This window comes from Plectropomus leopardus, chromosome 16 (genome assembly GCF_026936395.1).
Source record: "Plectropomus leopardus strain MGB_pleo_1.0 chromosome 16, ASM2693639v1, whole genome shotgun sequence".
NCBI classification, from domain to species: Eukaryota; Metazoa; Chordata; class Actinopteri; order Perciformes; family Serranidae; genus Plectropomus; species Plectropomus leopardus.
Genome location: NC_142191.1, coordinates 3,447,409 through 3,462,992, shown reverse-complemented (window position 1 = coordinate 3,462,992; position 15,584 = coordinate 3,447,409). Strand labels below are relative to the sequence as shown.

The 15,584-nt window shown below is 34.8% G+C and overlaps 1 protein-coding gene and 1 non-coding gene across 2 annotated transcripts; one reads left to right on the top strand and one right to left on the bottom strand.

Annotated features, from left to right (window-relative positions):
- LOC121955336 (cholesterol 24-hydroxylase-like) lies at positions 1 to 6,881 on the bottom strand. Its single transcript, XM_042503241.2, has 15 exons — positions 6,656 to 6,881; positions 6,453 to 6,530; positions 5,407 to 5,488; positions 5,088 to 5,158; positions 4,742 to 4,828; positions 4,393 to 4,531; positions 4,182 to 4,292; positions 3,947 to 4,109; positions 3,482 to 3,547; positions 3,133 to 3,205; positions 2,967 to 3,051; positions 1,938 to 2,048; positions 778 to 866; positions 625 to 691; positions 1 to 541 (listed from the first exon to the last, which is right to left on the bottom strand). Exons 1-15 carry the CDS (start codon positions 6,793 to 6,795, stop codon positions 392 to 394), a joined length of 1,512 nt encoding a protein of 503 aa, XP_042359175.1. The 5' UTR covers positions 6,796 to 6,881; the 3' UTR covers positions 1 to 391.
- Positions 6,882 to 6,967: 86 nt separating this feature from the next.
- Positions 6,968 to 7,040, top strand: trnat-ugu (transfer RNA threonine (anticodon UGU)). The gene has a single exon. It is a non-coding gene; the product is annotated as a tRNA-Thr (tRNA).
- The last annotated feature ends 8,544 nt before the right edge of the window (positions 7,041 to 15,584 follow it).

The following is a 15,584-nucleotide window of genomic DNA, read 5'->3' as shown; positions in this document are numbered from 1 at the left end:
TTGTTTAACATTAAATGAACCATCAATTTAATGAAGTGCAAAATAAACAGTTACATTCAGGTAAAAGATTAGTTGCAGCAAGATAAAAGTTCAAATTATATTGTTATCTCCTCAAAAAGTTGTTAATTTGTTTTAACATATCCTCATTATAATTAGGTTATAAAAATCATTATCATAACTGCATGTGGATTTACTGTTTATATCGTTAAATAAAAAACAGCTGATACTTTTTTCTTACAAAGGTTAAAACCATTTTTTTAAGTAATCAAACTACTGCAGTGTAATAGGCTTTCAGACAGGAGTACAAATCTGCAAAAAGCAACTCTAAAAGCCAGTTTTTTAAAATCATAGACATGATAGTTTCCTCTGTTTTATGGAAGCGTCCGAGCATTTATTTCTTGTGATTCCTGTGTCTGACCGAGCACACCACTCCACTCTTTGGCCGGAGCGTGCCGGTGTCCTCGACGTCAAAGGTCTGTCCCGGCACGAGGCTGAAGTCAAACCTCTGCAGCAGCTTGGCCATCACCACTTTAGCCTCCATCTGTCATCAACAACACGACTGAACCACATGTGCTGCTTTGTTTTGTGTGTGTGTGCAGATTATTCATGAGCGTCACCACCCACCTGAGCAAAGGTCTGTCCCAGGCACGAGCGTGGGCCGAGGGCGAACGGGTAGTAGCAGTAATAAGGCCTTGAAAAAAAAAAAAAAAAAAAGTATGTTTGAACATGTTCAGACAAAAGTAAAAAAAAGATAAAAATAAATCAGTTGCTACTTACTTTGGAGCATCTGGGTGAAATCTGTCTGGATCAAATGTCAGCGGGTCCTTGAAGAATTTTTCCATTCTCCCACACACGTAAGAGTTGAACTAAATTTTAAATAATAATAGTAATTAATTGAACATTTTGTTAACAGATATTTTTTCCGGGGCTCATACACATTTTTACTAATTAATTTCAGCATCAGAATCATGTTGAATCAATGACTTTTCCATGACTTTGTGGCAAATTTTCAAGATCATACATTTTCTGAAATGACCTTCTACGGTCTTTCTACTATTACATAACAGCTTTTTAAAATATATATTATTTGAAAAAAATAATGAATTCAGAACAAGATTAAAACTGCACGTCAGCATCGGACTAAAAGGAAAGTCCTCTATTGCATTTTTTATTGCAAATTAACTGATTAGTTAGGGACTGGTCGTTATTTATGAGAGGATGGTGCAAAAGGGGGAGGCATGTCAAATAATTTTTTAAGTATTTGGGAGGGGCCTATGATTTTTATTTTGGCTTTAAGGGAGGGGCATACCTTTACATAGCTAGCTACATTTTATATTCATTTTTACACTGTTTTTCTACAAAATACACCTTCAGGCAGAGTTAGACAGCATATTTTCTTTAAGAAATGTTGACAATTGTTTTTTTAAAAAAGTCAAAAAAAAAAAAAAAAAGGCTCTGCTCTCCTTCTCTTGTTTTTTTTCTTTAAAATTTTTCAGGCTATTTCAAAAGAAAGAAAATTCAAAGAAAACATGCCTTTCAAACCTGCATATTCTCTTCTCACACCATTTATCACAGCCATAAACAGTAAAAGCAGAGATGCCCACAAGATTTGAAAATATCCGAAGGTCCTAGCACACATCAGGCATATTTTGCAGGTTTGTAAAACAAAATTCAATGACTTTTCCAAAACTTTCAGGATATACTTAGGTTTCCAGAACTTTTCCAGGCCTGAAATTTCTATTTGCAAATTCTGTGGTTTCCAGGCTTTTCACTGCCATACGAACCCTGTTTTTCATGCTTAAACAGCATTTGAAAAATATGTTTTTTGTTGTGTATTTATGTAATAAATCCCACTGTTCTTTACTCTTGTAAATCAAGAACAAGTTATGAAACCTTTTTGGGTTTTGACACACGCTGTGTACTCTAGAGGTACTCACAAAATACGTGGCTCCTGCAGGTACACGGATACCGTCAATGACGAAGTCATAGGGCACGTCTCGAGTTGTACCTGGAGCTGGCGGGTAAATCCTCAGAGTCTCTTTCAGCACCTGTGTGAGGTCACAGCGTGAGGTCACAGCGTAAGGTCACAGCGTAAGGTCACAGCGTAAGGTCACAGCGTGAGGTCACAGCGTGAGGTCACGGGTCAGTCACTTAAAAACGATTTAAGCGCATTAAAGCAGAATTACAGAGAACGGAGGACAGTCACGGCCGTCCCAAATATGTTTCTGTGATTTTAGGACATTTCAAAAATTTTAGGACATTTTTAGGATTTCAGGACATTTTTAGGATTTTCTGACGTTTCTTGGATTTTTGGACATTTTAAGGGTTGTTTTAGGATGTTTTTAGGATTTTAGAAACTTTTAAGGTTTTAGGATGTTTTTAGTATTTTAGGATATTTTTAGGGTTTTAAGATGTTTTTTTTCAGATTTTAGGACATTTTTTAAGATTTTAGGGAAACTTTTAGGGTTTTAGGATGTTTTTAGGATTTTAGAACATTTTTTAGGATTTTAGGACATTTTTAGGGTTTTAGGAAGTTTTTAGGATTTTAGGACATTTTTAGGGTTTTAAGATGTTTTTTCAGATTTTAGGACATTTTTTAGGATTTTAGGATATTTCTAGGAATTTAAGATGTTAGGACGTTAATGGGACCTCAGGATATTTATATGATTCTAGGATGTTTCTATGCTTTTTATGACATTTATAGAGTTTTAAAAGTTTTTAAGGATTTTTCTAGGACTTTAGTATGTTTCTGGGATTTTAGCACATTTCTAGATTTTAGGAGATTTCCAGGATTTCAATACAATTGTGTAATTCCTAGTGTGAATCACTTCATTTTTTTGTGAATTAGGAAATGGTTGGCCCGTGGGCCGTCATTTTAGAATAACTGATGTTGGCTAACTTGAGAATTTAATTGTTTTTTGGGAGAATGGATTCATAACACACTTCTCTAGCGTCATGACAAATACCTGTGAGAGGTAGATCAGCTTCCCCAGATCGTCATAACTGATGTCCTGTTTCATCCCAATGACATCATCCAGCTCCTTCCTTAACCTGAGAAATAAAAACACAACTTAAAAACTATCATCCAAAACCTTCACAGTGAAACTGTTTAGTGCTGCATTATTTTGTTACTTCTCCAGTATTTCAGGATGCCGTGTTAATTCCATGATGCAGAAAGCCAGTTGATTAGCTGTGGTTTCCTGCCCTAAAATGCCAAAACATTTCCTTCAAATGGTGCAAATGTGGATCAACATCACAAAACACACAGTGATTATATTCTTTATAGCAAAAGAAGTGGAGCTTAAAGCAACAGATCAGCTAAAAACAATAAATGCAGGACTTAAATATAGCGTTGTTAACAGAAGAGCATATGGATTATTATGAATAACTATGCTGAAGTGTCCCGTTGGCCTAACTTTCAGGGGCTTCAAGCTTATTTTGGAGCATTTTTCTCATCAAAGCAGAAACAACATAAACTCACCTGCAATGAAAAATGTCACAAAATTGTCCAACATCAACTCCTCGTCTTCTTTAGTTGTGTTTTCCTCTGGAATAATAAGAAAATAGAAATGAAAAGTAAAGCAATATTCCATCATATTATTAGGATTTTAGGACATTTCTGGGATTTTAGGACACTTTCAGGATTTTAGGATGTTTCTCAGATTTGAGGTTCTGGACAATTTTAAGATTTTAGCACATTTTTAGAAGTTCAAGACATTTTAGGATTTTAGGAAATTTTGAGGCTTTAATGACATTTCTAAGATTTTAGGACGTTTCTATGATTTTTGGACACTTGTATGATTTCTGGACATTTTTAGGATTTTAGGATGTATCTAGGATTTAGTTTCAAATATTTTTTCAGCTGCCATGAACCTTTTACAACACAAAGATGTTGAAACTTCCAGAATTTTGAATTAAATCAAGTTTGATATTTAGGGACCGTCACCTTTGCCTGCTGTTTTCATGATCTGTGTGAGGATGTCCTTTGGGACGTCTTCGCCGTTCTGCATGGCAGTCCTTCTGTTATGAACCCACTTCGCTCCGGTCGAACGCAGCAGGTGGGACGCTTCCCTCACTTTCTTAATGAATGGTCGGTTCTTTGGGTTGTACTGGAAATGCAGGATTTTAGGATCTATAATGTCACCACACAAACTTTGAACAAACTCGCAGTGAAGTCATACCTCAAACAAGACGTCCCTGGCAACGAACACCATCGCTTTCAGGCACATTTCGATGGCTTTGGGGAAGACTGAAGGGTTCTCCAGCTGGTCTAAATCCACACCAAACGCAACCTGAGAGTCGTAAAGAAAACACAGTCGATACAACTCGGTAAGATTAATTTTTCCACGAGCAAGAAAAGGAGAAGCTGTAAACCAGACTACAGTATAATACCTTAGCAATAACATCAATGGTAACAAAGTTGACGAGTTTGAGCATGCTGGCCTCTGTTTTGTTATCAGCGACATCAGTAAGTTTAGTCATCAGTTTCTCTGCCCTCTCATTGAAGGTTCCCATCAGACCTCGCAAATACCTGCAAAAAAACAAACACAGTCAGGACATACTCAACTTTTTTCTCATGAATGGACTATGGTATTTACATGCTCACACATATAACCAAGATACTCCAAAAACCCAATCGTAAAAGGATTATTCACGTCCATGTAAATGCACTCAGTGATTACAAACACTGGAGATAAAATAAAGGTTGATACATTTTCTTGGTGATTGCTGAATCACTCACAGGCTGCTGAATGCAGGGTCAATGACGCGGCGTTGTTTATACCACTGTTCATGGTCCAGTGCTGTTACCAGGCCGTTACCAAGGAACCTGGAAAAGAGACAGGGAGCACAATACTTTTAAAATAGCAAAATAAGGTTTTAAAGTTGCCTGGCACTCAAAGGTTGACTTACATACTAAAAATGTGAGTTGTTGTTTTTAGTTCCAAAAATATAACATGTTGACAGTATTACAAATAACATCAGTTATCATTATTATTGCTTTATTGTTCCTCGGCCAAACAACTTTGCACAGTATCTGTATAAAATAGCATGAACAATAAAACTAATCTGAAAGTCCAATAAAGAACCTTTGACCAAACAGGTTGAAGAGCTTCTTGTAGAAACTATCTTTGGGATACTTTGCAGACATCAGGACTTCCTGAAACAGAGCCATGAAAAGATGGAAAATTGAAAGAAAAGGTGTTTTTAATGCGTATATTATCAGTGCATGCGTGTTTGTTAACCAAAAAGGACAATAACTGGCACTGTAGAAAGCTGGCACAGTTATGACACATTTTGTTTTGCAAGTATACCTGCAAATCAGGACTATCAGGCTTTCTGTGCACATACACAGTTTATTGTGCAATACTTGTGTACCTAATGATTACATGTGGGCTGTGGTGTTACCTTGGTTGTCTCTGGGCAGGTCACGAGGAGTAAAATGTAATGCAGAACATTCAACCTGTAAACAGGCCCGTGAATCTCGGCCCTGTAAACAACAGCTTACTTATGAGTTTGAATTACACATAATGCATTACAGTTACAACCAGAGTTAAAGTACATTGGTTACAATAATGACTGAAAAAGGAAAAGTTTATATGTAGCTCTGTGGCATTTTGTGTGTTGTTTTAAAAAAAATCAAATAACTTTTAATTGTTTGAAAAAAAAACTTATATTGTTTTTAAATAATTTTGATTATTTTTTGTTTGCCATTTCAAAGTTTTGGGTTGTATTGTTCTTTTCCTAATAATTTTGAATTTTTAGGATTGTTTCTATATTTTTAAAAATAATTGTCTTCTTGGGTGTTTTTTTTAGTAATGTTTTTTGGATGTGTTTGCATTCCTTAAAAAATGTTTGTTTTTTGGTTTTCTTTTTAAAGTCTTCAAGATAACTTTTAGTTGTTTGAAGTTTTTACCAATTGTTTTTAATGATTTTGAGTTTTTTTCTAAATCAGTTTGAATGTTTTGGGCATATTTTTTTTCCCAGTTCTTTCAAATACATTTTGAGTTTTTAGACTTTTTTTCTATTTTTTTAAATAATTTTGAGTTTTTTGTGTGTTTTTTTAATATTTCTAACTATTCTGAGTTTTTAGTTTTTTGTAATTATTATTATTTTTTTATGGGTGTTTTTCTCCGTTTTGGAATGCTTTAACTTTTCCTGACTATACTGACTTACTTTAATCAAAGTAAAATTTCAATGCAGGACTTTAACTTTGAACGTAGTATTTTTATAATGTGGTATGAGTACTTTTTCATATGTAAATGGTCCGAATATTTCATTCACCACTGACGGTAACCTGTAACTTACTTCTGCAGACTTGGAGCTACAGTCTCTGGCAGCCTTGTGGGAGTCGAACCGTCGTCTTTGTGAGCCAACTTATCCTAATTTACAACGACGTTTGTCCTCAGTTAACACCAAGTTTTGAAGATATACATACGTGTTTGCGTACTCACCACTCCAGAAACTTGTCGTGTACCACCCCGCCATTCCTCATTATCTCCAAAAACGTAGATGAATGTCCCAGGAGGAAGCTTTGGGGAGAAAAAACAAACAAAAAGTGTCGAGTAAAGTCAAATTTAGGCTAATGTTAGCTAGCAAGTTGATAAGGAAACAAATAACGTTTTGCATTAACAAAACAACGACCTACTTAACTCACCTATTTCTCGGTGGTCCAGGTATATGGTCATATTTCATGTGAATGTATTTGACGTACACGCAGTAACCGAGAAACGTTACGAAAACCAAAAAGAGCAGAAACACCGCAGCCCAGCTCAAAATTGTGCAGAAAATTGCCATGTTGGTCCCGCAGAGAGAAACGTCACACCGCCGGTGAGTGAATCCGGAGCTGAACGTTTGCGAAACGCTTCGGTACAGTTTTACTGCGTTAATATTTCCACATCACGTCCATGAATAAATCACAGTAGTAACACTGTTAAATACGTCCCGCGCATCTTTTATAGACAGTACGGGCTCCATAGCTCAGTGGTTAGAGCACTGGTCTTGTAAACCAGGGGTCGCGAGTTCGATCCTCGCTGGGGCCTGCGTGTGACATCCTTTTCTTTGTCTACAGATTTGGGTCGGTTTTTTTTGTTCATTATCGCAATAAGGCAGGTACTGTTTAACGTCACAACCACAAAAGGAGGCTTAATAGTTCAGACGTTCAATTTCTGCCAGTCATGCCAAGGCACTTTTTCATGGTAAAAAATATACAAATATTAAAACAGTTTCTACACTCCTAACTTGTCATATTGACAACCTGAGCAAAATCTTAGATCTGTGATCCAAAAGGGCTTAGATGTGTTGCACAAAACGTATCTAAGCAAAGGGATTTTTTTACACTCCTAAACTGAGCAATGATTTTGCAAATCTACTTTTTTTTTTTCTCAATTTGTGCAAAACAAGCAGGACATAGAAATAACAGCATCAAGAAGAGTTCAGTGCTGATAAGAGTAAGTATTAATCATCCATTACTGAAAGATCTGTAAAGAAATATCTTAAAATCTAATAACTAATTTATGGAGGAGGGAGGGTCATGTTTTTTCCCAAAGTCACTCAGGGAGGCTTAAGCACAGCATAACAGGGTTCCTGCAGTTTAACACTTTAACAGTCATTGTAATGGCACAGGTGACTTTTTTTTTTAACTTTAATTCTATTAAATCCTGTTTTTATTACATCAAATTGACTAGTTGTTATTTTAAAGAGATTTTTGTTACTATATTCATTATTATTTGTATTTATTTTTATTTGTTCATTTTTTTAATATTTTGCTTTTTTTTGTTTACTTTATTAAGTTACATTTATTTTAAGATTTTTATTATATAACACTGACAATTTGTTTTTACCATAGATTTTACACAGATTTAAAAAAAAAAACCAAAAAACTAGATTCATATTCACTATAAACACACAACATGACACAAAACACAAGTTTGATTATCTACATCAAATAAAAAAAAACCTTTGAGGAGTAACACAGCAAGAAGACAATGAACATATTCAAGTATCTTAAAAGTGTGTATTTGGTTTACCAACAGAAGTGGGAAATATTTAGCATTTATGGGCAGTTTTCTGGGCGATTTTTCTGTTTCTCAAACAAATGAGTGCTGAATTTGAGATTCCACTGCTTGGATTTCCATCATGATGAGTTTAAGAAAATTAATTTATTAAATTATTCAACAGCAACAACAACAAAATAGATAATATAAATAGATAAATTAATAATAAAAAAATATTAAATTTGAGATTTTACAGTGCAACATCAGAAGAAAAGATTCATAAAATCCTGCTTACTTTGTCTGAGCATTTTTAAGACTTTTATAAGATTAATTTAAGTCAGTTTCATATCAGTTAAGGCCTTATTTTTTAGATTAAGAAATTCAATGCCATGTAAGACTTTTTTTTAGGAATTGCAGGCACAATTAACCAAAACTGCCTGGGTGACGCAGAGGTCGGCCTGCGTTTCATGCACCCGCTGCACCCTGCACACTTGAGTTCATCACAAACATGAAGTTTTCACGACTTTAAAACTTTAAAACAAACTGTTCTGCCTCCCACTTCAGAGTTCATCCCTTCACCGATCACTTTCAGCACGGAAAGATGAGGGAATTCCTCCATGACTGAAAATAGGAGCAGTGATGCCAACCCGAGCGAACAGCTACGTAGATAAACGCACTTCACACATCAGATCTCGCCTGCTCTCACCTCCTCGTTTTTATACAATTACACTCATCTCCAGGAGGAGAACGAGGCGACGAGTCCACGCAGACACGAAGTGATCGGAGAAGTGATGCGGATGGACATTGTGCATAAAAAATGTGCACTTTTGTTTGTTCGTGTAAATCTGTTGGTTCATCATTAAACACCCTGCGCTGCTTAAAAGGCTGTGACAAAGGAAGTGCAAAATCTGATGTAGAATCAGAAATGTGTTGTTCTTCAGAAAACTCAGAGATTTATTGTGTCTGACGCATCAGCCTGAACAGCCTCCTTTCTGTAGGAGGACATATACATTTATCCATATGATAGTAAATAAATATAGGAAAAATATGGAAATATTTTCAAAAGAAAGCGAGGGAGAATGCATGAAAAACTATATTTATAATTATCTTGATAAAATATTTTAAAATATTTACAGAATAATTAGGTCATTTCCTTGTTGTTGTTGGCTTTTTTTTTAAACTTTATTTATTGTTTTTATTTATTGGGTTTTTTTGCAATCTTTTTGTCTATTGCTTGCACTTTTAACTATTTCGGGCTAATTTTTGGGTCAAAGGGCATTTACCAACTTGGCAAGACATGTTCCACAAATTGCAAAAACAAAACAAAACAAAACAAAACAAAAAAGACAACAACAAACAACAACCAAAAAAAATATTTAAAAAAATCAAAAAAGCTAGGAAAAATATATAAAAACCCAAATTATATTACGAGAATTACACATTTGATATAATTATTCTAAAGCACTATTGTCAGGTCATTTCCTTAAAAAAAAAATCTATTTTTTTGTGCTAATGTTATTGTTATGTTATTTTTTTGCAAATTTCTGGATTATTTCCTCTTAAGCTGCTCATTGCCCACCTCTGAAATCAAGCCAATTTGCTCAGGTTTCAAAGGGTTAAGAGTGAATATGGCAATGATGGCCTAATTATGAACCTAACTTAAAATGAACCAGGTGAACAATAGCAGGTAACATTTAGAAATATGACAAAATTGTTTCCCTAAAATGTACATATAGATGAAGTGTTACTCTGAATAAGTCTCAGAGATCTCAGACTGAGTGTGGTGGTGTTTCCAGCTGTTTTGACCGAGGCCTCTGCACTGAGTCAAACTGAGCAGCAGGAGGTGCTCCACATCAGTTTCTTGAATTTCCTGTTTTCTCTCACTCTGCTTTTTCTTTAAGAACACAAACTGCCTCCTCCTGAACGAAATGAGACAGATCCTGGTGTTTTCTGATGTCAAAACACGCCACATATAGATGAAAAAGCCCATTTTTTTGTTCCCATCAATCCTGCAAAACAAGATCTCACATTCTGATCTCAGGCATCCACAGAAACCTCATCTGACCCAAAGTGCCTCTCTTCTTTTTTTTTTTCCTTTTTTGCCGTCCACTCGTACCACGATGGCCACTTCATACCTGTGCATATTGTTCTCAATAACCTTCCAGCTTGTCTGCATTCTTATCTGAAAAAGAAGCAGCAATCATATTTTTGGTCCGGGGTCTTGGCTCTGTGTAAACGCTGCAGGCCAGGGGCCGTTTGATGTTGTTATGGCTGGCTGTCTGCCGCCGCAGCACCGCTGGATCTGCAGGCCCCGCTCATGTCCAAAGGTATTGTGCTGGCTGCTCTTTTTGATTATATTATCAACAGAGAGAGGGAGAAAATTAAGACTCCCACTGGACATGAGTAAACAAACACAAGTTTGTAGAGTCTGGTTCATCCGAGGAATGTCAGTTATTCAGACTTCTCGGAGGATATTGATGTCCAGTTTTGGGATTATCGGCTGAATATTGCTCTTGCTTGATAAAACAATTTGCCTGAACTCAGTCTGCAAGATTGAGGAGTATGAAAAATATTAAAGAGGAGAGGATTTTTGACACCAGACATCATGAAAAAAAATGTAAGCCGTGTATGGAAGCCCTAAGTGGCCATACATTCAGATTTTTTTTGTCTCAGTTTTCCCGAGATAATGGGATGATTTTCTTAAAAGAATAAAATTATGTTTTCTAGAGATGACATAATTAATTTGAGATCTCGCGATAATGAAACTGTGTTTTCCTGACCATGGAGACGGCATAAAATTAAAAATACAACACAACTGAGAATCTATGGAAGCCACAATCGGCCACGCATTCTTTTATTTTTTTCCTCTGTTTTCCCAAGATAACAAGATAATTTTCTAAAATAACAAAATTAGGTTTTCTAGAGATGAAGACATAATTAATTTGAGATGTCATAAAACCAAGCGTAAAACACAATTTCATTTTACGGAAGCCATAAATGACGATACATTCATACATTTTTTTCCCTGCATTTTCCCCGAGAAAAAGACATCATTAAATTGATATCTCGAGATAACGAAACTGGGTTTTCCAGAGATGGCGAAATGATAAATTTGAGTGTCAAGAAAATGAAACTGTGTTTTCGGCATAAAACCAAGTGCAAATGAGAATCTACAGAAGCCCTATGCGGCCATACATTCATACATTTTTTTCCTCAATTTTCCTGCAATAATATGATTATATTCTCAAAATAATGAAACTGTTTTCCAGAGATGACGACATAATTAATTTGTAATAATAATTAATTGTCTCATTAATTCATAAAGAAATTCTCATAATTCTGAGATATTAATCTTGTTAATTTAGAGAAAAAAATTAATGGAAAATTTTCTCTGAATTCTGAAATAATAATCTTGTTAATTCAGAAAAAGTGTTTTTTTCAGAAAAGTGTTTTTTCCATGAAAAAATAATTTAATTATTCCGTGATAATAATGTTGTTAATTCAGGAAAAAAGTTTGTTTTTTTCATGAAAACTTTTTTCAAAACTTTTTACATGAAAATTTCTCTCAGAATTTTGAGATAATATTGTTGAAATTCTTGTATTTTTTTTCCAAAACTCTGAGATAATTTTCTTATTCAGAAAAAAAAAAGATTTTTTTGGTCATAATTATAAGATAATAATATTGTTGATTCAGAAAAATGAGAATAATTTTTTTTAAAAATTCCAAACAAAAATTTGTCATTAAAACTTTTCTCATAACTGAGGAAATAATCAAAATTTTTATTAAAAAGAAAAGCTGTTTTTTTTCTATTGAAACTTTTCTCGTAATTCTAAGAAAATTATCTCATTCATCTACAAAAACAGCAGTTTTTTTGTTGTTTTTTTTAAATAAGTGAGCAGAGTACATTGAGTAGATTTTCTCGTGAGTGCAGTTTCCATTTTGAGATTAGTGTTGTTGATCATCTCAGAACAAGGCCTTCCTCTGTGTCCGGCTGGTCAGGAATGAGATCAGTCAGATTCCTGATAATCCATCAGATCCTAAGATCCGCTGGTATTCCTAAATCATGAGTGTGTGTTTGTGCAGACCAGCATATGTTCATCAGTGATATGTGTGTGTGTGTGTGTGTGTGTGTGTGTGTGTGTCCGTGGTGGCTGTTTTCCTCTGTGTGAGTGTGTGTTTGTTTGCGTGGGGTTACCCTGACCTGAAGGAGGAGGAGGAGGTTGGCGGCCTGTAACGGGAGCAGCGAGGGACTTTGAAGGGCCGCTCTGTTTGCAGGTCGACCAGCCGCTGCAGAGGAAATCTCATGTTCCTGCCAGCCTACAAAAGTAAACAGATCTGTAACCACGGAGCGCTGGCACCGGGCCGGGGCCACCGGCGCTAACACTAAAGGAATGAATCACATCACACACACACACACACACACACACACACACACACACGGGGGCTGAAATCTGCACCGTGCAGTTTACTCTGAATTCTGGACTGTAATCTGATCTTGTCACATTTTGTGACCTGAATCTCAACGGTCAGCTTTAACTTCTGTATAACCACCGCGCGCTCCCTCTGTGACATGACACACATTGCCCTCCATAAACTGTCAAGTGCACTTTTTAAAAGCATCCGCCCGGGAACTCACTTCATTCAATATTTCAGATAACATCTTCTGAGTTTTGAAACCTCCCCTCTCTTTTATGTTCCTCTCTCTCCTCTGTTTTCCTGCTCTCCTCCGTCCGCACATCTGCGGTTATTTATCTGTTATTCTGCGGCGGCAATGTGGTCAACATGTGTCTGGCTTCCCTCCACGCAGCACTCATCTGTAGTCAACTGAGGACTCACTGCAGGACCACAGCAGACCCACCAAGCTCCTGATCGTCCGCTCCTCAGCGGACCCGAGTATGCAGCTTTACTCAAGTAAAAATATGAATAGCACCCTATAAAAATACCCTGTTACAAGTAAAAGTCCTCTATTGAAAATGTTGTGATGCTGATTAAAGTAAGTATAATCAGCATCATGTACTCAAAGTATGAAAAAAAAGTATCCAATGCAGAAAAACAACTGAAAAAATGACAATTACATAAACACAAAAGTATTTTAAAAATAGAAAAAAAACCCCAAATCTCAAAATTATTAGAAAAATTGAAGAAAAAACTCTTTAAAAAATAAAGAAAAAACACAGCAAACCCCTTAAAACTGTATTTTAAAAAAATAGAATAAAACCCATCAAAATTAATTAAAAAGGTACACCCAGACAACATTAAACTGTTTGAAAAAAAGATGAAAAATCTCAAAATTGACAGAGAAAATAGAAAAAAAGACAACAAAAAACTGAAAATTATAAACAAACAAAAAAGAAGAAAAAAATAACACTGCAAAACTCCCTCAAAATGAACAAAAAACAAAACTGAAAAAACACTACAAAACCCCTCAAAATTATTTAGAAAAATAAAAAACACAAAAAGTGAGGATACCAACAACCCTAAACTAAAAAAAAAAAAGATAAAAAAAAATGCACCACAATTATTAAAAAAAACTCTAAATTATAACAAATAATCCAAAAAAAACCAAACCAAAATTTCTAAATTATCAAAAATTTAAAAATTGATTTTAAAAAAAGTTTATGAAACCAGGTGGCAAATAATTTTCTGTAGATTATTTAACTTATCATTGCATCTGTACTTTTGTAAACTATTGGGTAATTTAACATATTTAATAAAACATATTTTATAAACTCTTTTGAGTTTTTTGTGGAAAAATCTTCATTTGTAATTTACCTAAAGAGTTCAGATAAATGTAATGAAGTAAAAAGTACAATATGTCCCTTTTGAAATGCAGTGGAGTAAAAGTACAGAGTGGCATATAAAGTACGTCAAACTCGCACTTAAGTACAGTACTTGAGTAAATGTACTTAGTTACATTCCAGCAGTGTATCTGAGTATCTCCTTGGTTATAACATCAGATCATCCTCTGCTAATTGTGTCCCACTTCTGACCTAATGTTCAGTCGTAAACTGCTTTTTTCTCTCTCCTCTGCGGGTCAACGGGAGCGGCAAGTGAAGAACAGACATCATGACCTGCAGGAATTAGAGTATCTAAGAGGAGCGTTGCCTAAGCCTATGGATTTGTGACCTTTGCACTTTTAATCTCGATGTTATTTAATCCTGCGGAGAGAGTATAGCCTCAGACAGCAAGATGGGAGAAATAGATCAACCTAGAAACCACAGAGGAGATGGACCACAGTGATGGAGGCTGGTAGTTAACACACGCAGGGCAGCGATGCACCGCTGACGACGCAGTCACGACAAAACATATTTTAGCCTCCTAAAAAAAACTCACATCAAAAAATATCCATATCAGTTTAACTCTTTGAAACCTGGAGCAACATCACTTTTCTTTCTTTAAACTTTTGAACCCGAGCAAATTGATGTGATTTCTTTTAAAAACTTCAGAAATATGCAACAAACTACAAGAAATTAGTAGATTTAGATTCTTTTTAAAGATGGGGAGAATATCTAGAAAAAAACTATATTCATAATTATCATAACTACAAATTTGACATCATTTTACAAAATTATTAGAATTTTTCAAGCAGCTTTTTTTTTCTTTTTTTTTTCCTGATTTTTTAATTATTCTTTTTTTGCTTGTTTTATTTTATTTATTTTTTTTTAATTCATTTATTTATTTCCAAATTGTCCTATAATTTTCTTGTACTTTTTTACTTATTTCATGCAAGTTTTGGGTCATTTCTTTTTCTGTTGCTCATGTCATTAAAAGAAATCAAACCCATTTGCTTAGGTTACAAAGTGTTAATTGTACACTATAACTTGAATATTTTCACTGCCATACTCTAATGTCAGACAGTGAATGCCAACAGAAAAATGAAGCAGTTGAAGTTAACCCTTTGAAACCCAGACTGACCTTTACATTTATTTATTTTTTCCTCTGATTTTTAGGTATTTTTCCTTTTCTTAATTTTATACTACATTTTCAGTCATTTCTTCTCAAGTAGCTTTTTGCTTCTCTTTTCATTAAGCCAAGTTAAACTTAAAGGATTTTTGAGCCAACACTGCTGCTATTCCTCTTTGTGTTGCTTGGACTTTTTGGGGAGATTTAGAAATTATTTCTACAAAGCTAAGGGAAAGCGTCCATTCAACTATATTTCTAATATTTATATATATTTTTTTAAATTCAGGTAATTTTCTTGATTTTTTTTACTTATATTTTTGTTAATTTTATAGGCTTTTTGTTTTAAATTGGCTTTTTCTCTAATTTTCAGGTAATTTTCTTTCTTTTTTTTAAACTAATTTTGAACTATTTTTGGGTCATTTCCTAAGTTGCTTTTTGCCTTCTTTCCATGTTTTTGAAAGAAATCGAGTCTATTTAAAGATAAAGGAATTCCTAGCAAACACTGTTCCTCTTTTTCTCTTGCTTGGACATTTTGGGCTCTAACCACAACTTAAAAATATATTCATGCAAAATGTGTCACCCTCAGAAGAACGACCACAAACATATTTGTAAAATCCTGAAGCATGCACGGTTTAAAAAAAGGCTGCGGTTGATTGTTTGGAGGTCTGACAGAAAATGTTTGCAGG